The 26,446-nt window shown below is 36.3% G+C and overlaps 2 protein-coding genes across 2 annotated transcripts; both read left to right on the top strand.

Moving 5' to 3' along the window:
- The first annotated feature begins 1,541 nt into the window (after positions 1-1,541).
- On the top strand, positions 1,542-9,670 carry tlr3 (toll-like receptor 3). The gene is made up of 5 exons (XM_079858205.1): positions 1,542-1,680; positions 2,292-2,771; positions 2,933-3,127; positions 6,209-8,058; positions 8,303-9,670. Exons 2-5 carry the CDS (start codon positions 2,331-2,333, stop codon positions 8,529-8,531), a joined length of 2,715 nt encoding a protein of 904 aa, XP_079714331.1. The 5' UTR covers positions 1,542-1,680; positions 2,292-2,330; the 3' UTR covers positions 8,532-9,670.
- A 5,362-nt stretch (positions 9,671-15,032) lies between these two features.
- cyp4v2a (cytochrome P450, family 4, subfamily V, member 2a) lies at positions 15,033-23,179 on the top strand. The gene is made up of 11 exons (XM_079853076.1): positions 15,033-15,295; positions 16,058-16,170; positions 16,771-16,856; positions 17,017-17,207; positions 17,978-18,047; positions 19,112-19,238; positions 19,324-19,497; positions 19,599-19,701; positions 19,832-19,966; positions 20,569-20,748; positions 20,832-23,179. The coding sequence occupies exons 1-11, from the start codon at positions 15,103-15,105 to the stop codon at positions 20,993-20,995; spliced, it is 1,536 nt and encodes a 511-aa protein (XP_079709202.1). The 5' UTR covers positions 15,033-15,102; the 3' UTR covers positions 20,996-23,179.
- Positions 23,180-26,446: the final 3,267 nt, after the last annotated feature.

Genomic DNA, 26,446 nt, shown 5'->3' with positions numbered 1-26,446 from the left:
TAGTCTTGTTGTTTTCAACTGCGCTCTCTTACCGGTAGGCGTGGCTTGGGAGTGGCCTCGTAGGGCAGCGAAGCAAGTGCATTCTGGGAGTTGGTGTCTTTCATCCACATAAGCCAAAAATACATTTTCTGGATTTTCTCAGTCTAGAAAGCTCCAAATTCAAAAATATTTTCACATTTCTTCTACATAAATTACCTATTTTAAATACACATTCATCTTTCCAGAGGTGAAGTACCTTTAACACAATTCACAAAACCACACTGCAAAAATACCTAATATATCCTGAAAAATGAAGCACTGCAACCAAAACTACAAATAGCATTATCAAAATCAAACTTTTGCACGAAATGACACACTTCATTCATATTACCAGATTTTTGTCTAACCAAATGTTGGGCATAATGAAAAGCACTATCATCTTGTATGCTTTGCCAATTAAAATAGTTCAAATTGTGCACATGCACAGAAATATTTGCAGATACACACACATGCTGTTGAAACATTTATGTTTTTATTTTTCACCAAACAAGTCAGTGCAACATATGCACAGCAGATATATTTCCATTGGACTGAACAAAAATATGCCCACAAAAAACAGTAAACTGAAAAAGATTGAAGTGTTAACAATTAACCATTGAGGTGTTTGGCCAGCACATGTATTGGCAAATTAGCTCATGTAGTGTCATTTTGAATGGCAGTGTTTTGAAATGGCAAACATGTGACTTTATGTCAGATTGTTATGTTTTATGCAGAGAACCAAATGTTCAGTGCATTTAAAAAGTGCCAATTGCAAAATTGAATTGCAAAATGCGTGTAAAGCAGAAAATGTGTTTAGACTTTTGGAGACTTGAGAAGAGGTTTTGCTTTCTGTGTGTCAGTTTAAATAATTGTGCTGAGCATGTCATTTTAGTGTGTTAGCAATTGGAAAAAACTGTAATACAAAGTGTTTTATTGAATCTTGACCAACGTCATCACATTTTGAAATATCTGGCGCCCTCAGCTGGACATTCTGATGAATGACTGCTAAAGCGATGCATTTACATGATTAAGTTTTTTTTTTTTTAATGAATAAATATTGTAGACCCTAAATGCAATTCATTATTTATCAAGTTTTCACAAAAGCTCGAGAGTCTGCAGAATGTTCTGAGGGGAAAATCCCTCTTAGATTACTCACTTCCTATTTTTCTTTTCAGGAAGCCAATAAAAAATATATCGAGGGGGAAAAACTATATCAGAAATAGCAGAAGTGATATTAAATTCGCAAGTTCATATGACAATGAGGAAGTTTTGTTTTTTGCTGACAGATGAAATTTTAATTTGTCATAAAGCAATTTGCAACATATTCGATTCTGCATTTAAATAATGAGGGGAACATGTTATTTGGCATAGGCTACATTTTATATATGATTAATCTCTTGACCTCGCTGTCGAATCTGAGACTCAGATTCTGAGTGACGAATATCTAGGTCGGAGTGGACACGTCTCTGTGAAAGGATCCGCCTCTCTTTGTTTCACTTCTTAAGAAACAGGAATTGTTCCCTGTAGAAGGTTATTTTCCCCATGCAAATATTATATTTTACAAGTTATACAAGATTACTGACTTGAGTTGCTTCACTCTTGAACCACTTAACCATGCAGATATTTGAGCTGAACGTGGGAAATTAGATCGTCACAATTCAAGTAAGTCCATGAAATGAACACACATGCTAAATTGAGTTGCAGTACTTTGTTACAAAAATAATTTTACGTGCAGCCTAATGTTAGCAGTTTTGGAAAGAGTCTAAACAATTATTTTGTTATAATTTTCCTGAGATGTAGAATGTTTCTTTAATAGAGTTCAGAGTGGAGACCAGGGCTAGTTACAAGTTTTTGCACGCTCATCTCTGCCTATTGTGAAATATAAATACTTTAAATAAATAGTATTTCATAAGTATAACGCATGTATTAAACAGTATTATATGCAATGTATGAATTACTTTCAGCAGCAAAATATTACTAATGAAACAGCAAAAATGGAAAAGGCACCATAAAAAATAACATTAATAGTAGTAAGTAATAAACTGTATATGTATATAATTACCAATGTGATAACCTGACCCAACCAGACAAGAAAGAAATACACTTATCCTGAGGTTTCAACTTCAGTTAAAATCTTGTGCCAACTTCCTCATGTTACAACTAGCCCTGGTCTCTTTTAGATCTTTTTGTAAGGTAGCAAGTTGTATTGTCTTTAGGAAAGCTTATACGTTGTGTATAACATATTGCTGTCAACAATATTATGTTTATTGCAGTTTGACTTGGTGGAAAAAGCCTATAAGGAAGGAAAATATATGGAACTGATGAAACTCATATTGTTGCCCCTGTTCTGCACTTGTTTCCATGCCCACTATGCAGGCTCTGCATATCCACACAAGCCAACATGTAGTATTGAAAATGCCAAAGCAGACTGTAGTCATATGAATCTGGATGTAGTTCCAACCAACTTGCCCCAAAATATCACCACACTGGATGTGTCTCACAATAGATTAAAAAATCTGTCTTCCTTGCTTTTGTACTCGAATCTGGTGAATGTAGATGCCAGCTACAACTCTTTAACTGCCATAGAAAAGGATCTATGTCTTTCTCTGCCACACCTGCAAATTCTGAATGTGCAACACAATGAAGTATATTTGATGAGTGAGAAAGACCTGGAAAACTGTTTTCATTTAACACGACTTGACTTGTCTGACAATCGTCTGAAGCTAAAAGGGGAACCCTTCTCTGTTCTAAAGGTATGTTTATGAAGACACATTTTCCCACACAGGGAAAATATATGAAATTTACTCAAACCAATTACTGATTTTATGCTATAGCCTCTTACTGGAAGAAACATTTTCCAGTCTGTTATGGTCTTATAGATAATACATTTCAATAACATTTCCTCCCTATTTAGAGTTTGACATGGTTGGATGTATCTCGAAACAAACTAACATCTGCTAAACTGGGCATACAACCTCAGCTGCCAAATCTGGTGACCCTTGTTCTTTCTGGAAATGAATTTTCTGTACTGCAAAAGAATGACTTCTCATTCCTCAGTAATTCCTCTGGATTTCGGGTTCTGATACTCTCGTCTCGGTCTCTTAAAAAGGTAAGAGGAACAGAATGTGACACATGTTAGGTTACTTTCACTGCACATTAGAATCTATATAAAAAACCTTTCAGTGTTTCAGACTCCACCATACGTGTTTGCCAGTGTGTGTTTACTCGCATCTACCCTTATCTTTCTCGGAAAGCTGTTAGGACCATTTTATTGGTGCTCAGACAACTGGACTTTGCTGTGATGTTTTCATGATGAAATAATATTGAAAAACTTTTGAGTCTGATTATTTACATGACCTAAAAATCTCATGCTACAGTACCTTAGCGTAGTGTAGTATTACCAAGTGCTTGTGTAACATGAGAAAATTAAAAAACAAATGCAATTTGAGCTAACCTTCAAAATAAATGGCAGATAATTAGTATGTTTATATGCATTTTTTAAAAGTAAAGTTTTAGCTAAACTAAAAACAATTATCTGTCTTTTTAAAAGTCATGAAAATGCTCCATTCCAAATGTAAATTGCCCAATTTTTTCAAAGTTGATATAATAAACCTAGAAAATGTGATTGTAACTCAGCTTCGTAACTCATGTATACACACTTATCAGACTAAAGTTTCTTCTAAAGACAGAGATGATGGTTAATCCTTCAAATATTAGATTATGCATTATCACGGATACTCGGACAGACAGATGAGACTGTTGCTTGACAATGCAAAAACCTATAACTATAACTGTGCATGTAAAAAACTAGGGCTACAAAAGCCGAGTACAAAAAATCGCTACACGATTAATCGAAATGAAAGCGCACGCAATATGGCATAGGCTGCGATTATTTCTGCACAGCTTGTCAGTGCAGCACGGCTCCGTGATCAGTAGTAAATGCTGCTCTATCTGAAAGCCAGAAGGTGCTCTTGTGCAGACACTCCAAATATATATGGAACACCAAATGGGTCACATTTCATGGCGTTTGCGCTGCAAAATCGCCGTCATTATCGGCCTTTTTCGACCCAGCCAAAAATGACGTTTCTGACGCCGCAGGCCATCCATAGTACATCGTAATTTACGGGGCTTCCATCTGACAAAGACGGTGTTAAAATTGGCGTTTTGTATAATATTATAATCAGTCCCTCCCTTTTCTTCAAAGTTCAGCCCATCTAATGAAGTAGGTGGAAAAGACCTATGTAGTAGAGTGTCGTTCTGAATGGAGATCCACCTTATGGGTCCTGTTTATCTAACGTTGTTACGACTAGTTTTTGGACTTTTATCGTGTCATATTTTTTTATTTCCTCATTGGGCAAGTGTATCCCCCTTTTCACTTTATCATATACTTTGGATTTCCCAGAAAAATGAATCACCTTCAGGGCAGTAGACTGCGTGCACGGGTAGCAGTTTCGTTTTGCTCTTAGTGACAGGGGTTTGACTCCAAGGTCCGACTGTATTCTTTTCTCTTCATTTCATTTCGTTTCGTTTGTACAGTGGCGCATTGCTGCCACATAGATATTATTTTTTCCACTCTATTATGTGGTAATAACGAGATGTTATGTCATTTTAACAACATATTTTCTCGTAATAACGAGATATGTCGTTAAAACAAAATATTTCACAAAAGTTCATTATTTACATGTGCTTTAAATCCTTGCCAGTTAAACATTTCATTTGCATGCTGATGCACTGTTCTAACATGCGCTTTTCTGAGCGCATACACCCCGAAGCTCACAGGATCTATAACAGCCTGTCAAACAGTGCCTGTTTACTGGGCTAAGTTATCTTTAGAGTCTCATTGCGCTAATACTGTCAAATACACACAAGGTTTAAATAAACAGAGTTGGTTATGTCTAAAGTGAAAGCAAACATTTGAGAGAAAATCTGGTGCGTGTGTTATATGCGTCGCATGTCGGTCTTAAAGTGACAGTAGCCTAATGGTAAACATGCTGCTGCTTGTCCTTAAAGGGATAGTTCTCCAAAAACCTGTATTAATTAGTTCCAAACCTGTATTAAACTTTTCTTGTGCTGAACACAAAAAAAGATATTTTGAAGAATGTGGGTAACCAAATAGTTGCTGGTCCCCACTGTCTTCCATAGGAGAAAAAACTATACACTGGGAACCAGCAACTGTTCGGTTACCCACATTCTTCAAAATAACTTTTATTTTCAACAGACGGAACTTATTCGGGTTTAAAACAACTTGAGAGAGTAAATTATGACAATTTTCATTTTTGGGGGAACTATCCCTTTAATGTTAATAAAACAACAAAACACAAAGAGAAAATCACTCACTGAATGAGAACTTTAATAGTAGCTTTAAGAATCAATGTATAATTTATACAGTGAAGTCTAGTGTTTTAATTTCATATTTGTTCATTTAATTACTTTCTTCAATGCTACTGCTAAATACACCTACTGTATCTGAAAAAATAAAGCACTGTTTATTTTATTTGTATATTAAGTTGTGTAATGTGTATCTTTGTTCTTATTTTTTTAGTAACAAAGAAAATAATGACAAATATTTTTATCTTCGCCACTTTGGCCTAAATGTCTGCCATTCTTTTTTATTTTATATTTTGTTACCTAAGGCTTTGTTTTTAAAATAGGGACATTAGTTTGGCTGTAATGCTCAGTCACTTGCAAAATAGTAAAACCAACTTAAAAAAGAATCGTGCTAAAAAATTTTGAATCGTGATTTTCCTGAAAAAATCGTGATATGATATTTTTGCCATATCGCCCACCCCTACATCAAACTATCGCTGTAGCTGAATAAACAGAAGACTGAAACGCTTTGATTGATTTATTAAATGTTGTCTTTTGTTGGACAAGACAAATGTTGGTCTTTTGTTTCGTTTGGAATGACGCGTGTTGCTTTTTCAAATGCACATTATAAGTGACTCGCAGTGCTTTCAGATGGAGCAGCATTTACTACTGATCACAGAGCCGTCCGTCACTGACAAGCTGCGCAACAAATAATCACTGATAAGCCAAATCAGTTTAAGCGCAATTTCATGTTAATTGCGATTATTTGTGCAGCCTTTTTTTTATGTCATGGTAAAAAGTGTAGTTTCTTGAACCTGGTTTGGCTCTACCATTCTCACTCCAACAAACTTTGTCTTCTTTTTCAATTGTTTTGTTAACTCAGGTCGAGAAAGGCTGTTTCCAGGCTATTGCTAGAATATCTGACTTGGTTCTGGATGAGAGCAGGCTCAGCTCTCAGCTTATCACCAGTCTTTGCGAAGAACTTGCTGGCACAGCCTTGCAAAACCTTTCTCTTAAGAACACTCTCCAGGTGACACTCTCAAACATGACTTTTCAAGGTCTAGACAAGACTAACATCACAGTGCTTGACCTCAGCTACAACACAATGTCAAAGATTGCTGATGGTGCCTTTCAGTGGTTTCCCCGACTGGAATCTTTATCCCTGGAGCATAACTCCCTTAGACACCTAACTAAGGACACTTTCAGTGGACTGGGAAACCTAAGGCAGCTTAACCTGCAGAAAGCACTGATTAAGAGTCATACATCATCCTTACCAATTATTGAAGACTTCTCATTCCACCATTTAGTCAAGTTGGAGCATCTGTTTATGGGAAATACTGCATTCCGAGAGATAACGGAGCACATCTTCTCTGGACTTCTGCACCTGAAGACACTGGATTTAAGTTGGAGCATCACAGGGTTGAAGACAGTCACAAACAAAACCTTTGCTTCTCTGCAAGAATCTCCTCTCCTTGAGACTCTTAATCTTACAGCCATGGGTATAAACAAGTTGGGGCCTGGTGCCTTCTCAATTTTGGGCAACCTTACTACACTCCTACTTGGCCGAAACTTCATTAACCAACAGTTGAAAGGGGATGAGTTTGAGGGCCTAACTAGCATTAAAGAGATTGACATGTCTATAAACCAGCAAAGTATTTCCCTTACCAATGCATCATTCATCCACGTCCCTACGTTGAGGATTCTAAAGCTAGGTCGTGCCCTAAAAGGGACCCTAGATATGGAACAATCTCCATTCAAGCCACTGGTCAACCTCACAGTTCTAGATCTCAGTAATAACAATATTGCAAACATAAATGCTGGCATGCTGACAGGGCTGTATCATCTGAAAGTGCTGAAAATGCAGCACAACAACTTGGCTAGGTTGTGGAAGACAGCCAACCCTGGTGGTCCAGTGTTTTTCCTCAAGGATGCTACAAAGCTGACTCTTCTGGATCTGGATTACAATGGCCTAGATGAGATTCCACTTGATGCTTTGCGTGGCTTCTCTGAGTTACACGAGCTAAGTCTCCGTGGGAATCTCTTGAATCAGCTGCATGCCTCTGTTTTTGATGACCTACAGTCTTTAAAGTATTTGCATCTTCAAAAAAACCTTATAACATCCGTCCAGCGTGCCACATTTGGCGTGCCGCTGTCCAACCTGACAGAACTTTCCATGGACCGCAACCCCTTTGACTGCACCTGCGAGAGCATCCTGTGGTTCTCTGAGTGGCTAAACTCCACCAATGCAAGCGTTCCTGGATTTCCTCAAAGTTACATCTGCAACACCCCAAATGCCTACTTTAACCGCTCAGTCATGAGCTTTGACCCATTGTCCTGCAAGGATATGACACCTTTTAAGGCACTGTACATTTTGAGTAGCACAGGGGTCTTAATGTTGTTATTTACAGCTTTCCTGGTGCACTTCCAAGGATGGAGAATCCAGTTCTTTTGGAGCATAATGGTAAACCGTATGCTGGGGTCGTTGAAGGATGAAAGCGTTGCTGAAGGTAGATATGTGTATGATGCTTATATCATTCACACTCCTAAGGACAGACCATGGGTGGAACGAAGCTTGCTCCCCCTAGAGGACGAAAATTTTAATTTTTTCCTTGAACACAGAGATGCAATACCTGGCTTTTCTCAACTTGACACCATTATTGATAACATGGGACAATCCAGGAAGATAATTTTTGTTATCACAGAAATGCTTTTAAAGGATCCATGGTGTAGGCAGTAAGTAAAATTACTTAATCTATAGATAGAAAAAGGCATTAATAATAATATTTTGTCACCATTAATTAAATACAAACCACTGACCATTTTCGGTTCTTTAAGGTATAGATTCAGATCCTGAAAAAAACACCTCACATATTCACCAAACACAAGCTTCCTTTTCAGCAAGTTATTGAAATGCACAGGTATTTCAGCTAATTCAAAAGTTCAGAAGTATTTACACTTTCTCCTCCTTTCTTTGCAGATTCAAAGCACATCATGCACTTCACCAGGTAATGGAGGAGAATCGTGACTCCTTGATTCTGATTTTCTTGCAAGATGTAACTGATTACAATCTGAACCGCTCTCTGCATCTTCGTCGTGGCATGTTTAAACCTTGCTGTGTTCTCAACTGGCCGTTACACAGGGAACGTATCCTAGCTTTCCATCAGAAACTTCGTTCTGCATTAGCCTCCACCAACAGGCTTAACTAGAAATTATTTTTCCATAATGTTTATTTTGTGCCAGGTCCAGGTCCTTACTTGAATTCTCAGTTTCATCACTTTCATATTTCTTAACACATTTACAGTTGAAAAGAATTTGCAGGTCAGATAATATTGAGTGATGGTTCCTTCCAAATCCAGCAGACCGTGCAACCTAGCAGAAATTACATCAAATGGCTTTGCAAGGAAGCTACCAAATGTGACCTGTCAAATTATTTTAATCAAACACATACATTTATTGTGATTAGAAGTTTCACTACCTTTTTATCCTCTTTAGTAACCTAAATACCATAACCCATTTACAACTCCAAACTAGATACTTGCAATAAGGCCCAATATGTCTAAGGTGCTATTTCCTTATGCCCAAAGAGATCAGTTTACACAAACTTGCATTTTTGAACATACAAATGTAATTAAATCTGTCCATTTGCTAGCCACTTCCATCAGATCCAAATAGAAAAGGTAAAAATATGTATTTAGCAATCACTTTCAATGATCTGTTGAACTATAAAATATACAGTTTTTTTTTTTTTTTATTAATTTATTATTTTTTCCCAAAATACAGCAGAGCAGGATATGTTTTTGTAGATTGAGTAGCTTTGGGATGTTGCCTCAGGTACTGATTATTTGATTGTTTCAACCTGAGAAGGAGTAATAGTAAAAAAAAAACTGATGATAAATGTTGCACTTTGTTTGTATTTAAAATCAATGTTAATGCTAAACAATGTAAATACCAATGATGTCACTAAGAAAGCAGCTCATGTTTGAGTATTTTCGAATGCTAACTAATTGCTTTTTGTTTTTGGTACAATGCAGCCACCCAGTGTTCATTTCTTTACTCCACAGAATGTTTCTTTGTAGATTTTTATTTTTGTCTGTTTCTCTATAAGCACATTAAAATGCCATTTGACATTTAATATATATCTATCTATATCTATATACATACATAAATGCATACATGTACATGTATGTATGTGTATATATATATATATATATATATATATATATAGAGAGAGAGAGAGAGAGAGAGAGAGAGAGAGAGAGAGAGAGAGAGAGAGAGAGAGAGAGAAGTCTTTGTAATTTCTATTCCATATTAAATAAATAAAGATTGTGGTCATATGCTTGTACAGAATAAACAAGGAGAGTCATTTTGTTTATTTGAAAACCTAAGCACGTCCCATGTCTTTAGGGGGATGTAGTCTACAACTTTTTCAAGTAGTCATTTAGACGATGAGCTCTGGAAAAGCACTGCACGAAACATCTTACAAAACATCAAAATGCATGTGGAAGTTGGTGAACTGTTAAATGGATGTCTATTTTTTGTCTTACTTCTACTTGTTTTGACTTTCACAACATATCAGTTTTTTAAAGATTACTTCCACAAATGGAGAGAACTAAAACCTGTTCCCGGGATTAGTCCAACTTACCCTTTCCTAGGCAACGCGCTCAGTTTTAATTCTAACAGAAGAGGTAAGTGCAAAGTTATAATACGATTATTAGGCTACCGTTACAGGATATAATATAAAACATAACATAATATAAAATAAAGTAAGATATAATAATTTTGCTAATTTATGCCAACTTAATTTAAATTGATGCATTTAAAAATAATTAGGCTATTCTATTTATGATTATCGTGTGCATGATCTATAAGTAGCTTACAGTATCTAACTACGTTAAACTTAACACTAATAAAGACCGCAATAAAACATTTAAAACAATAACCTGCCTTCGAATGAGCTTCAGTGTTTTGTCTGTCCCTGACGACCCAACAAGACTTTCACGCGCACAATGCCTCCCTCTCCCGTGGAGCTGAATAACTGCAACCCTGATTTCCGTATCCTGGCAACCTAGACATTTCTTTTGTCATGCTTTAATGACGGAGGAAACTTATGTCATAGCAACCTTGCCAAACTTCACGTTATGATTTGCACGCAGGCAGATAAACAAACTATAGCAACATTTCAATGCAATATTCGCATTCTTAAATCCAGACGCCCTTAATTACAGCCACAACTTTCACCAATGTAAAAAAAAAAAAAAAAACCCACGAAATGTATGTGAAAATTGTAATCGTAAAAGTGCTGTCTGCTGCCATACCTTGAAGTAACCATTTTTTGCCGTCTGCTCCTCTCTTTTCTATTGGGTTAGAAGAACTGTTGCATTATTCCAAATAAATAAATGAAGATCCACAAATAAATGTAAAGAGTTTCACAGAAATTAATAGAATTCACAAATAAATTGAGATTTGCAAATAAAAACAATATTTACTTACAAATTTTACTAACAATACTTACACATGTTTTATTTCACAAACACAACTCTGAGGCTCATGCAATTGGTACAGTAAAAGATGTTTAAATTTGGATTTAGTTAGACCATTTTTATTGATGCTTTTCGGTTGCACTTTATTTTACAGTATGTCCACTTACTTGTACTTACAGACAGTGTAGCCTGGTTACCTTAGAAATTACTGGGTAAGGTAGGCCTAACTACGTGGTTAATGTTAGGTTTAGGGGTAGGTTCAGAGTTACCTAGTTATACTATTCCCAGTTATTGCGATTACTATAATAAGTAGCCGTATGTACATGGGGAACAAGACTGTGTGAAATATCGTGCTACATGTTTTTCTGTTCTGTCTTGAATAATGTGACGCTTCCATAACCCCTTCCCATAACAGAGATGTTAAAGGTCCCATTCTTTGTGATCCCGTGTTTCAAACTTTAGTTAGTGTGTAATGTTGTTGTTAGAGTATAAATAATATCTGTAAAATTATAAAGCTCAAAGTTCAATGCCAAGCGAGATATTTTATTTAACAGAAGTCGCCTACAGTGAACGGCCGCTTTGGACTACATCCCTCTACTTCCTTCTTTAATGACGTCACTAGAACAGTTTTTTGACTAACCTCCGCCCACAGGAATACAAAAAAAAAGGGGTCGTGGTCTTGTTGCGCTCCCACGGAGAAGAGGAAGAGTTGCGTTTGTAGAGTGTGTTTGTTGCCATGTCGTCGAGACGCTGTAATTTTCATCCCGGAGTCCAATCACCTTTGTTTGGCCTTCCCAACGGGCAACGTGCACTAAGCTGCTGTCGAATCACAACACAGGAACCGCTGGCACAATCAGAACTCGTTACGTATTTCTGAGGGAGGGACTTCATAGAACAAGGAAGTTATCAGCCCGTTTTTAGGACAGTGAAAACAGCGGTATACAGATAAGTAAATTGTGTGAAAAATACTGTGTTTTTTTACACGCGAAACATGAACACATGTTATATTGCACACTGTACACAAAATCAAAGCTTCAAAAACACACGAAAAACGGGACCTTTAAGCATTGTTTCTCTGGCATTTTCAAAGGCTTGGCTTGATACACAGTCTAATGGTTTAATGAAATCCAAATTTTAAACATCTTTTCCTGTACCAATTTTACAGGCCTTATGCTTCCTATTTGAGCAAATGCAGATGAATGAGCAAAGTTCTGCTGCACTCACGCCATGTCGTAATTACCGTAGTCTGAAGATGATAACACGTGACGTTATATTCTGAGCTGTTCAGAATAGAAACTTATTTGTTTCTATGGCACCACTATCAACACCTAAATGAATCTGCAGCGGTCAGGTGGTACAAGTAGGAGTTCACAGACAATTCCCATCTTATAAGCTGTAATTATGAGCTTTATGAGGAAGTGAACACTTCTTACAAGTTGAAATTACGTAATTGCGGTAAGTAGCCGGTAAGTAGTGAACGCATCTTTATTTTAGGGCAAGACCACCCTGATTTTGAAGATTGGTTGGAGCATGAGCGTGCTATGAGTGGTCAGTGGAAATGGCTGTTATCTGATTGGCTTAAGTAGATGGTGGGTGGATTCCACTTATTTGTGGATTTGTCTGCACGTCTTGACGCTAGATTTCAAAATCAACAAATGCGTGTGGGGACCTACAAATGCACAGAAAGCGATTCACAAATGAATGCCAGGCAGAGCTGTGTTTGTGTCATGAAACACATCTGTAAATACTGTTTTTGTTTGGAAATCTCTTTTTATTTATTTGTGAATTTTATTAATTTTGTTAAACACTTTACATTTATTTGTGAATCTCAATCTATTTATCTGGAATAATGCAACAATTCTAACCCCTTCACAATCACAATCTTTATCTTAGAACACAATCTTTATCTTAATCTATGAGTCAATTGTCTACCTTTTTACCATGCAGTAATGATCAAGAAAAAGCATGTGCACAGTTTTGTGATTACCTAATCATTATTGCTGTTCATTTCGCCTTCATTTTTAAAAAGGTATGCCTAGAAACTAGAAATATTTGCAGACACAAGAATAGGCCAACTTGGAAGTCATGCAAATTCAGGAGTGGCATGGGCAGACTATTGCTGAATTCACGCCATGTCGTAATTACCGTAAATAAAGCTCCATATGCTTACAAATTGCTCTCACTGTATTTTGATGACATACACTGATTGGTCTGCACAGTCTTCTACTTCAAGTCAAACTCACACTAAAATCTGCACTGGTCAGGTGCCTCAGTGGCCACGTAGTACAAATGGTACCTCTCAGAAAATTACAAGTTAGCACTTTGTAATTACAAGTTCTGCAAGCACGTGAAGACTTTTTACAGTTCAGAATCATTACGTTAATGCCGTGAACGCACCTTTCTGTAAGCGAATTTTACTCCAGGATATATTGTAGCCTACAATGTCTTTGCAATGATCCAAAAGCATTGTATAATTTATTAAAGGAACAATATGTAAGATGGTTCTCTTTAATTTTCGAACATTTTTACATGCGTCGGGTGTGTTCTTGGTTTTGTTCGTTTACTCTGTTAGTGCGATTGCTCTATTAGTGCGGCTCATTTGAATGCATGACCGCTGCCATGGTGCACACCAAACAAGTGACCTGAGACTCTTGAAAAGGTGGGTCTCGGCCCGCTTACAAACAAACTCTGGTGCGGTTCAACTGAAATATGAACTCAACACAGACTAAAGGCATCTAAACAAACCAAAAAACAGGACTTGATGTCACACAAATGCGACCACGAAGGACAGCATTCTGTTTTTTCTTGTGATAGGAGCTACGTTGCCCATTACAGTTTGGTACAGACAATAGAGTTCGGTCTCCTAGCAGCAGATCTTCGTTTGTGTGTAACGGAGGAATTCCTGGCATTGTTTTGACACTTTTACACGTTTTATAAGCTCTTTGTGAGTTCTCAGCTGGTAAAAATACCATTATACTGAATGTTTGCACATACAATGAGTGCATTTAGCCCAGCACACAGTATTGTTTTGAATGTTCTGTAAGTTCCCTCGGAAAATATAAAAAAAAAATATCTTTAATAATAATATCTTTAGGTTCGGTGTTAAAAATGACAGTGTGAACGCTAAACAAATCAGGAATGATTTATTTTTTTGTTTTGGTCCGGACCAAAAGAACTAACCCAGATAGCACATGTACATCTTCAAGATGTCTTGTAGACTCAGAGCACACTGTCTGGAAAGCATATGCTGTGTACAAAAATCTGATAAATGTCTTTAAAAAGACAGTATAACATTCATTCTAAATCATAAGCATCTTAAAGAAATTTTGAATTTTGAAAAAAAAAAACATGCACTCACATCAAATAGACGTCCTTGCGATGTACATGTGCTATCTGTAAAGATAATTTATCAGATAGCACTATAGCTCTAAGATGTCCGCTAAAGGGCTCTTAATTTGGAAAACATCTGTTGTGTATAAACATCTGATCAGCATCTTTGAAAAAGCAGTTTTACATACATTCTAAATCATAACATCTTAAAGACATTTTCTAAATGTCTATTTGACATCTGACAGGAAAAGTCTTAGAGACATATTGCGGGTGAGCATATGTCTGCGTGATGTAGCCTAAAAAAGGACCAATTGTGAAAACACATTTAAGGATGTGTTCACACTTGTTGATAGCACGTAGGCTACACTACATGCTATCAACAAGTGTGAACACATCCTTAAATGTGTTTTCACAGTTGGTCCTTTTTTAGGGGTCTTTTTGCTCCATATGCCGAGCACTCCAAACGATCTAGACTGAACCAACCCAAGAGCATCCTGGGATGTGGTCTGAGTACATTTAGCTAAAACGTAGGCTACATTGTGAACACAAATCGCTCTGGGCTCACTTGATTTAAAATTTGTGAATTGCAATTTATTTTGGTCATCAGATGCCTCTGTAATCAGTTAAGCCATTCATCATGGCTGATTCTTCTGGCAGATCTCTATACAAATGATTCTTTTGGGACACTTTGACATTCACTCTAACCGCTTCTATGCTTCAAACATCGTATTGTAATAGTCCTTCCAAAAATTCCCATTGGGACTTTCCCAACATAAACACACCAAACTTAATTTTGTAATTTCAAAGTACATTTTTGATTTTGAACAGTTCTGCAATTCTTTAGTTATTTCAGTGGGTTGTACCAGCGCTTATGGAATTATTGTCAGGATGATCCAAAGTCCAGTAAATTCACTGGAGAGCTGATAGAGACACAGACGACTCGCCGGCTGTGCGTCTCACTGTCAAGATGGTCGTGTTTGTCGGTGTGTATACCTTTGGGTTCGTGGCCGCGGCAGTATGTGTTATTCTCTTGACACATATCACTTACCAGCTGCTGAAAAACTACCTGCACAACTGGAAAGAGCTGAAGCCCATCCCGAGCATTGGAAACACATATCCATTCATTGGGAACGCGCTGCAGTTTAAATCGAACGGGGGAGGTAAGAGGAGCTTTATATCGGTCCAATAAAATAAAATAAAATAAAATACAATAAAAATACAAATATAATTTATCCATGAAAATATTTTAAACTAAATTATATAACAATGATAACAATCAAATGGGTAATTGATATAACATGTCAAGTAATGAGGCTACTAATGCACTGTAATATGCTATAATTCCTTGAAAACTTTTTTTCCTAATATGTGTACCTCTGGTTTATGACATATTAATTGAAAGACTAGTGTATTTAAAAAATCAACTTCATTCGCTTTCAGTTCTGGCAGGTCATGCGTTTGTAGCAAATGAATCAGCCACATTTTCCCAATTCAAAAATATTTCTAATGAGAAATTACAAATGAGATCTTTTATTTTCTCAAAATGTTTTTCTTGAGATTATTTGGAGGCTTGTTCTTAAATCTGATTCTCAATACTATTAAAGGGAAAACGTAAAATAAATTATGAACAGTTAAAAACACCTAAAATGTACAATTTCCCTTACCATATTTTAAGCCTGGGACTAGGCGTCACATTTTTAGTAAATATTTTGCATAAGCGATTGTGCAATTATTTTACTTACAAACCTTAGTTGAAATATATAGTTATAGTTTTATCACCTTATGTGACTACTACCCCCAGTCTCTATTAAATTTAACATAAAAAGTCCATGTCCATGTTACTGTCAACAACGCCAATTGCACTTGACTTAAAGTAACCTTTCAAATGCATTAAAATAAAAAAGATGAAAACTTTCTTTCAGATTTCTTTTGTCAGTTGGTTGGCTACACAAATGAATTCCGGAATTCTCCTCTGTTTAAATTATGGATTGGACCTGTCCCGTTTCTCATCTTATACCATGCTGAGACTATCGAGGTACTGTATTGTCCACTTGCATGTAGACAGAAAGACTCACCTGTAATGATCAGGGTCTCTGGCCTAATCAGTATATTTCACAATATGAGCGAATGTTTGAAGATGAAGATAACCTTGGTTTGTGAACTTTTCTGACGGCACAACAAAGTTGATAACTATAACTAAAAAGATAATATATGTATGTTATCTGTATAAAGAAATACATAGGAGGTTTAAGATTAGAAGAGAATATTCAAAGAGAATTTTCAGTGCAGTATTAAAGTCCAATGTGATAAAAAAAGTGCAAGTTTCACTGTGTACAAAAGACACAAATCAGCAACAGGATGCCTCACACTTGTGAAAAAAGACAAGATTGTGAAACTAGTGTTATGACGCAGTCTTTAGGAAACCTAATTGTCAAATAAAAAGATTCAAAATGTTGTTTCATTTTATATTGCTGACAAAATGTTTCCATTGCAGACAAATCATAAATACTCAATATATCATCTAACCCTATGTGGTAACACTCATGCGAAATTCAATTTATTACAAAGACAGTTTTACAAGTCCTCACTTCTCTGTTTTATATGTTTCTCTTGGCAAATCCTACCACATATACAGACACTGCTGAACAACCCTGTTCACATGGACAAGGCCTACGCTTACAAATTTCTGCACCCCTGGCTGGGAACAGGACTACTCACCAGGTAAACTGTTTACTAAATTACTCTTAATAAAAGAGTAAACATATAAGTACCATCCCTTTACAAATAATGATCAAATTATCCATAAAGTAGATGTGAATAATATCCACACTGATATAAAGGATATCTGTCTTAAATACCCTTCTATTTTCCTTTCTATTAGTACTGGGGATAAGTGGAGACGCAGACGTAAGATGCTAACTCCAACATTTCATTTCTCCATACTAACTGAGTTCCTTGAGGTGATGAATGAGCAGGCGGAGGTTCTCATCGAGAAACTGGAGAAGCAAGCTGGAAAAGGGCCTTTCAACTGCTTTAACCACATCACTCTCTGCGCCCTTGACATCATCTGTGGTTTGTGTGATTTTCTGAGTACACTTGAACCTTAACCTGTTAACTGTCACCCCTCTTTTTGAGCATAGATCTGAACTTAAATTGTTATAATTCATAGTTTGTCTATTTTTAAAGAAGACACTCAACAGATCAATGCAGAAATGAAAGCACTTCAAGTTTAAGTTTACTGTAAAACAAATGTAGCTAACTAAACGTTTTTCATTTTATACAATAATATATATATATATATATATATATATATATATATATATATATATATATATATATATATATATATATATATATAGTATAAAATGAAAAGTGTTTAGTTTAGTAGCTACATTTGTTTTACAGTAAACTATATATCATTTGGACTCTAAAATAGCTAGAAAATCAAAGCCGTTTCTAACAAAGTTGTGTTCCAAATTGGTAACTGATAACACAAAAATTGAGCCTGCTAAATTGGATATATGTTATAGTTTTCGTGGTATTGCAATGTCCAATTTCAAGTCATGAATTTCAAGTAAGGTTTCGAATGATATGATGATTACTCAAGTGGCAATAAAAAAGGACGTCAAGTGTCACGCTACCAGGACACTGAATGATAACAGGTTAGGTACTGATAGTCTAATATGTATACAGGGTATAGATCATTTATACATTTTGGACTGATGTTAAAGGTACACGGTATTGTGTGTTAATGATGGTTTTAGTTTTTAGTGTTGATGACAATAGAAAGTACTTTGAGGACGTGGAGCAAGTGCCAAAAACAGATCTTGTTTGCATTTCAGAGACTGCTATGGGGAAGAAGATCTATGCACAGAGCAACTATGACTCTGAGTATGTGCGCAGTGTGTACAAGTAAGTGTTGTTTTTTTACATTAGTGTTAATATGGCAGGGATATCTAGGGTGGATATTAGACAGATTGGACTGTGCATCCGAGTACAAATCAATGCTGGTTTGTAACTGTGCAAATGACTGTGTGTATTTATCTGGGTTGGCGAGTTAGCTTTTATTCCTCGTCATGTTTGTTTGAATAGGGTAAAGGCCATGCAATGACTGTGTCTTTCTCAAATGTGACCCTGGACCACAAAACCAGTCATAAGTCGCACGGGTATATTTGTGGCAATATGGTCAAAATTATCGATTTTTATTTTATGCCAAAAATCATTAGGATATTAAGTAAAGATCATGATCCATGAAGATATTTTGTAAATTTCCTACCCTAAATATATCAAAAAATTATTTTTGTGAGTGGATGCAGTAAAATCGCCAACAGAAATGATCAACTTTAAAGGTGATTTTTTCAATATTTAGATTTTTTTGCACCCTCAGATTCCAGATTTTCAAATAGTTGTATCTCGGCCAAATATTGTCCTACCCTAACAAACCATACATCAATGGAAAGCTTATTTATTCAGCTTTCAGATTATGTATTAATTAACAATTTTAACCCATAAGACTGGTTTTGTGGTCCAGGGTCACAAATAGTCTGGAGTTGTAGTCAGTGCTCTGAAAGGTTCAAAATACTTAAAATAATTCTAGCTTGAATTATTAAAGAACATAAATTTAAAAAAAGATATATATATATATTTAGCATGCTATTCTAAACAGTCCATGGACCCTTTTCACATTTCAGATGTAACTATATAACAAATAATGAGAGATTGATTATGTTGGTCAGAAGAGAGAATGATGTGATATTTGCCATCACTCCCTTAGCCGTTATATTATAAACACTCTCGCAGCAGTGTTAATTCGTTTTTGTAATTTACTGCCAAGGTCATTTAACACAAAGTTCACTGCGATAAATGTCTATTAATTAACAGAAATGAGGTTGTAGATTTGCGATGTTGATAATTGTGGAAACACATCATCACAGTCTGTGAAAAGGGGCAAGTCGCTTTTTTTCTCTTTGGTGTAGAATGAGTGACATCATCACTAGGCGCCAGAGGATGCCCTGGTTCTGGCCTGATTTTGTGTATAACTATTTTGGCGAAGGCAGAGAACACAACCGAAGTCTGAAGATCCTTCACTCCTTCACAGAGAGTGTGAGTGTCTATGTGTCATCCGTCCACATTCATTCTAGTCAAGGCTGCATTCTGATCACCTGTGGGTTTTTTTTTTCTGACACAGGTGATTTATGAAAGGGCAGAGTACATCACCTACATTGAGTCCGACAGCGAATCAGATCAGGGGATGAAGAAAAGACGGGCTTTCTTGGACATGCTGTTGAAAACAACAGATGAGGATGGGAAAAAGTTAACTCACAAAGATATCCAGGAGGAAGTGGACACCTTTATGTTTGAGGCAGGAACTGTTATAATAACTTCATGTTAGAGTGATGTTATATCCTGATGGCTTTATTCCAAGTAGTATTTTTGCATTTCATACATTCATACATTTTGCAGGGTCATGACACTACAGCGGCTGCCATGAACTGGGCCATACACTTGTTAGGTTCCCATCCTGAAATCCAAAGAAAGGCCCAACAAGAACTATTTGAGGTTTTTGGTGTGTTAAGCCCACTTGTGGTTCATATTATGCAGTTAAACTCCTAGTATAGTTGAAACATTGTTGTGAGGTAAACGAACCTGAAACAGCTTGGAACTCATTTAAATAATTTTTGCAATGTGTGTGTCAGGCGAGTCTGAGAGGCCTGTTAACACAGAGGATCTGAAGAAACTGCGTTATCTGGAGTGTGTGATAAAGGAGTCTCTGCGTCTCTTCCCCTCTGTTCCATTTTTTGCCCGAACCATCTGCGAGGATACACAGATAAGTGAGTTCCTTTTATTAGTCTTCCCTTCTCACATATTCATTCATTCTTTAAGTCATGCATGCATTGAGTAATGAGGAATTTCATTAATTTACACCTTTTAGTATCTTTTTGTGTCCATTTTGCTCTGTCTATTCATCAGTTAATAAAATTAATTCAGCATGAAACGGACGTTGCGATAGTCTTTTCTTCTCTATTGTGACATACTGTATCAGAGTGAAATGGCTTCTCAAACAAGACAAAATGTAGTGCAGGACTTGATTTTGTCCATCTGGAATTGACTGGATTGTTGTGGTTTGCTATTGATGTGATCTCATGTGAGACAGGTGTCAGGTTGTCCCACACTAGCGCCAGTAAATACGTCAGAAAAGAGATGTAATTGCAAGAAGTAGACAAAAGTTATTGAGGGCATAATCTTTTTCTTTCCACTGAAGCTACATTAATGTCATCATAATTATATTGTCATTATTTATATATTTTTTTTTTTTTTAAATAATGACAATCTCTTGGTTAGCTAGTCCTTCCTATTATGAGAAACTATAAGGATGGACATCTGACATGATATGTGTGTGTGTGTGTGTGTGTGTGTGATATGCCTTCTGTAGATGGCTATAAAGTCCCTAAAGGAACAAATGCCATCATCATAACTTATGCCCTTCACCGTGACCCACGCTTCTTCCCTGAGCCTGAAGAGTTCCGTCCTGAGCGCTTTCTGCCAGAGAACTGCGTCGGTCGACATCCTTATGCCTTCCTTCCTTTCTCTGCCGGTCTTCGCAACTGCATCGGTGAGACCTACACACAAACATCATACTTTTCATTGATTTATTATTCTAGCTCCCAACATTTTTTTACTTTTCTGTGTATTCAGGTCAGCGGTTTGCTATAATGGAGGAGAAGGTTATTCTGGCTTATATTCTGCGCTACTTTAACATAGTGGCATGTCAGAAGAGGGAGGAACTCCGGCCACTGGGTGAACTGGTGCTGCGACCAGAGCAAGGCATCTGGATCACATTGGAGCGCAGAAAACGCTAATACACTCATAGCTAACACCTAACATTAGAGTTAGTGTTATTAGACATTAGTGTCATTAGAGTTCGTTTGAAATGGCAAAAATTTCAAACCTGGATGGATTCAAACCTAAATGTAACCATAAAACCCAACCCCTGGGATCTACCTATTATTGTTCTATACATTTTTGTATAAGATTTTGCCATCTTGTGCAAATCATTATCAGAAGAGTGTGTTAACACAATTACAACACTCATACACATGTTGATTTTCAGCAGTGAAACTGTTCTGTAACTGAAATTTACAGAATATACTATAATATATTGTATAATTTGTGTAATTTAGTTTTACAAAAACAACGACAATGAGTAAAATTCTAACTTAATCTATACTTAATCCATACTCATATTAACTCTAGTTAACATGGGATTAATGTTAGCAGATCTTTTTTGAGTCTTCTCTTTCTACTTGTAATACAGTTTTTCTCGATTGCTTAAACACATTTCTTGAAACTATGCCTCGTATTCTCAAAACTATAAACACAAATCCATAACGTCTCACCCAGTTCCCCAAACATCCTATTTTCAGGTCAAAATGAAGCTCTACACTCAAAACCATTCACTCTTGCTGAAAAACCAAACTTTGCCCTCAGACAGGACACACAAGCCCTCAAAATCACACACACTACAACATAGTCTAAAACACTGGTGCAATAAATTCAAAACAACATTTCCAAAACTGGTAAGTTATGTTGCTTGTGGTTCCCCATCACAAACCTTTTCACATGATGAACACAAAAGACACAACCAGTGGATACATTGGCACATTTTTATTCATACACAGAAAACACACACACACAAAAACATTTTTTTTCCCTGTTTTACTCTTTTTTTTTACTCTTTTTTTTTTTTTTTTTTTTACTCTCTCCTCTAATTTTTTTTTTATATTTACTTACAGTAAGATGTGTGTGACCATCATATGACAGTAAAAGAGCACACACAAACCATATTCTAATATGGAATTCGAATTGTATTGGAATGGTAAAGAGTGTTGGGACGTAACAGGAGGGCCTCCACTCAAGGATACAATATGATGGACACGTCTAAGAATGTTCCACATATGGTTGAAATACCTAGAAAGATAACATTCTGGGAGTCAAGACTATAAAGGAGAAAGGATGCCCTCCCTTCACAGTCACACTCTGCAGCCACTCTGTGTGACTGTACGACTGCTGGCCTTTTCTTGCAAGAAAATACACCTCATCAAAGACTATTGGAAATGTTTGTCTCTTATTCAGTGATAGAATTTTGTTTGCCACCACACCTCCCTCAAGGTTCTCGAGGCGACGGTAAAGCGACTCAAATTTGGCCTTACTCGTAGCCCAGCCTCCCTCATAGTCATACCATTGATAAAGACATGGGCAACTAGAGTGGCTTGAATTTCATCTGACACTGCTTGTCTTCTTGTCCTTGCCCTTCCTCCTCCTCATTTTTATCCCTCTTCCTTCATGTCTTTCTGGATCCATTGTTCCAAAATGCAATAAACTGATTTGGGCCCTTTTATATCTATTGAAGGATCTGATTGATGTGTGTTAAATTTTGACTCTTAGGGCCCTATTTTAACGATCTGAAACGCAAGTGTCAAAGCGCAAAGCGCAAGTAACTTTGTGGGCGGGTCTCGGCGCTGTTGCTATTTTCCCGGCGGGATAAATGGCAAATCTAAAATGGGTTGGTCTGAAGTAGCTTCATTATTCATAGGTGTGGTTTGGGCGTAACGTGAAATAAACCAATCAGAGCATCATCTCACATTCCCTTTAAGAGCAGACGCGCTTTTTCCTTGGCATATTGCTATTATAACGGCGGATTTGTCAGGCGCGTGCCAGGAGCGGTTCACAGCCGAGGAGAGCAACGCTCTTGTCACGGCCGTAAAAGAGAGAGAGAAGTGACATTGGGGATGGAGAAACACACCCAAATTAGCTTCGGTTAAACAGGTATATAATAATGTGGGTAAATGTGTAAGCTAGATGTATGCTTTTATAATAAATTGTCTATCTATCTATCTATCTATCTATCTATCTATCTATCTATCTATCTATCTATCTATCTATCTATCTATCTATCTATCTATCTATCTATCTATCTATCGTACTATCGTAATAATATGATTTGCAAAAATGAAAACTGCTGCTCCTGTGTAGATTAGAGAATCAAAGTGTATGCGCGTTGTGCACGCTATACATTATGGTCAAGCATGCGCCCTTAAAATAGCATAATGAACAACGCGCAACGCGCCACTGACTTTAGACTAGTTTTTTTCTGGCCAGTGGTGCAATTGTTTTATGGAACAGTAAAATAGCACCAGGGATTGTTTGCGCCGGAACACGCCTCCTTTTTTGCACTGAACCGCCCAGGGAGCGCAAGTTCATTCCCTAGTTTAGCGACGTGCTTCTGTGGAGGGAAAACGCGCGCTTTGCGCGGGTGCAAAATAGGAATGAAACATGCGTCGGTGTACAAAGTCAATGGCGCTGGGTGCAAGATAGGGCCCTTAGTGTTTCCACCTGGGTAATTGTGTGCTAACTGAGCTGAAGCTGTGCTGACTTGAGTGAACAATTTTGAATGCTAGTGCTTTCTAAATGACAACATGGTCTAAGCAATGAGAAATGAAGGGATTTGTGCGTAGAGTTTTGCAGTGACAGTTCAACAAATCTGACTCATGTGTCAAAACAGGGAATAGTGTTTATAGTTTAGTGAAATGGGTGTGCTTTTTATGTTATGGTTTTGAAATTTTAGTTCAAAAGCCTGGTTATAGTGTTTAAGCAATCGAGAAAAACTGTAACTAAAGATGTGGGAAATATTTTGAGAACTAATTATAAAAAAATACTATTAAATCTATTAAAACATCTTTAGTGTCTCTTTTTCATTTTCAGTTTTGAGGTCTCATGCTAAATTTGGTTGGTTTAGCCTTTTGCACTTATAGCTGTAAGGTTCATCAACACACAAATAATTACTCAAACACGCACCATATGGCACATGAACCATAAGGATAAAGAATGTTAGATTGCACATGTATAAATGAATGCTCATACCTCTTTCTATTGGTCAGTGAAGTCAGCATGAAAAAGTCTACAATTATGGGACAGCTTCAGAATAAATGATGGAGACGGTAATGACTTGTGTTGAAAAAGATCAATGGTTTTATAAAAGTCATTAGGGACAGACACGAGTCTGGGAATTAATGTCACTCGGCGCTGTCTTCAATTAATGAATAATTATTCAGTGTTCAAAAATGAATTACTGTCTAAAAAAAGCACTGGATGGTGGTTTGTGAAATCATTTAATAACTCACATCAACATATGGATTTCCAGAGGTATGGATGTTTAGCATGTCTTCTGCTGCTTGATTCCTTAAAAGGATAGTTCACCCAAAAATTATAATTCTGTCATCATTTACTCACCTTCGTGTAGTTCCAAACCCATAAGACTTTTGTTCATCTTCGGAACACAAATGAAGATATTTTGGTTCCACCTTACAATAAGGTCTCATTTGTCAGTTAATGTATTAACATGAACTAACAATGAGCAATACATTTGTTACATTATTTATTAATCTTTGTTAATCTTAGTTAATAAAAATACTGTCTTTCATTGTTCACGTCAGTTCACAGTTAATTAACTAATGTTAGAATTTACAACTTTTGATTTTTTAAATAATGTGTTATTAAATGTTATGTATTAAATGTATTATGCACTAAAATGTATTACAATTAAAATGCTGTAGAAGGATTGTTTATTCTTATATATTTATATATTCAAGTTAACTAAAGTAGTTAACTAATGAAACCTTATTGTAAAGTGTTACTGATATTTTTTATAAAATCTGAGTCTGATGTACTCTGATGAGAATGAACCTTATTGGTTCTCGCATGTCAAGCAAGCATGCTTGAGCTTCCGTTTACCACAGCTGATGTGTGCGTTGATGAATGTTTATGTGAATAAAAACCTAAATCTATTCAGCATATAAAGTGATTGTGTTAACTGCAAAGTCTTTATGAACTTTTTGAACCATTAAAGTGGTTGCATAGCTGTCAATAGAGGGACAGAAATCGCTCAGATTTTATGAAAAATATCTTAATTTGTGTTCCAAAGAAGAACAAAAGGGTTTGGAACGACAGAGTAAATGATGACAGAATTTTTATTTTTACTGAACTATCCCTTTAACATTTGGCTGCAAAGGGCATATCTTTACTGATGGCATTCAAACAAATATGTTCAGATGAAATATTATTTTTACTTCCCTAATCAGTTCTGAAATCTTGTTCTCTTACACACATTCAAATATACCCCAGTCGATTATATATATGCAAATCAACCAATGAGGTTTGAGGGCAGTTTAGTTTTCCTATCTCATATCTCCTATCTCTATATGGCTCTGACCCTGCCGCCTTCTCCTTATATGACATCAAGCGCAAGCTTGTGTGCGTTTTGTTTTTTGGGATGTTGGTATTCAGAATCGTCAAGCTCTTATCCCGGGACAAGAACAAGTTTGGAGCGACATGAAGGAGTGTAAATGACAGGAATTTTAGTTTGTGGTAAGTTATTCATTTCATATTGTTCCTACAAAGCTTATTTTATGTATTGTCGAAGAGCCATTTTGAGAGCCAACACTGGTCAAAGTTTTTTTTAAAAAAAGTTAACTATATACTGTGTGTGTGTGTGTGTGTGTGTTTTTTCCTATTAAACTTTTTCAAGATAAATATTTAAATTCACATTTATAGCACTTTTCATAATAATTCCTAAGCAGCTTTAGTGAAAATAACTGCTGAACAAGCTAAAGATGATAGGCTATTTGGTTGTTTGCTACACAAACAGTATACAGTATAGTATACAGTATACAAACTAATATTGAACATTATGTAGAAGAAAGAAAATGGAGAGATGGACATTAAAAAAAGATTCTGCAAAACAATATGCATATGTGTTTTTTTTATTGCTTCTTTTTAAACTTAATTTTGTATTTTTTATCTCAAATTTTCCGTGGGCCCCTACACCTCCTTCCATTGCAGACCAAACACTGAAAACACCTGCACCTTGAGGTAAGGTACACCTTGTGTAAAGTGTAAATTGAAATAAATCACTTTTAAGCATTTATTTTCGCTTTAAGTAAATGCATTGGCAAAGTGATAACAGATTCCTGGAAATAATAGTTCAATTTGCCAGGACCATTGTTCAGATCACTGAAATGAACTGATTAGGGTACCATTTTATTTTTGACAATGGAAAGAATAGCGCTGCTCTCATCAATTGCCCACTCTAATTATCTCTTCATTATCTCTTCTGCCAGTTCTGCTTTGTCATGGATTGAGAACCTGATACAATATAGTATATAAAACAAATTACCATCATTATATTTTAAATTGCCAAGCTGGATCATATATTGATTATAATCGCCAAATGTTATCACAAAGAAAACAGTCCT

Source organism: Squalius cephalus (assembly GCF_949319135.1).
Source record: "Squalius cephalus genome assembly, chromosome: 2".
NCBI lineage: Eukaryota > Metazoa > Chordata > Actinopteri > Cypriniformes > Leuciscidae > Squalius > Squalius cephalus.
The sequence above is the reverse complement of the archived record's forward strand: the minus strand, read 5'-3'. Positions and strand labels throughout refer to the sequence as shown.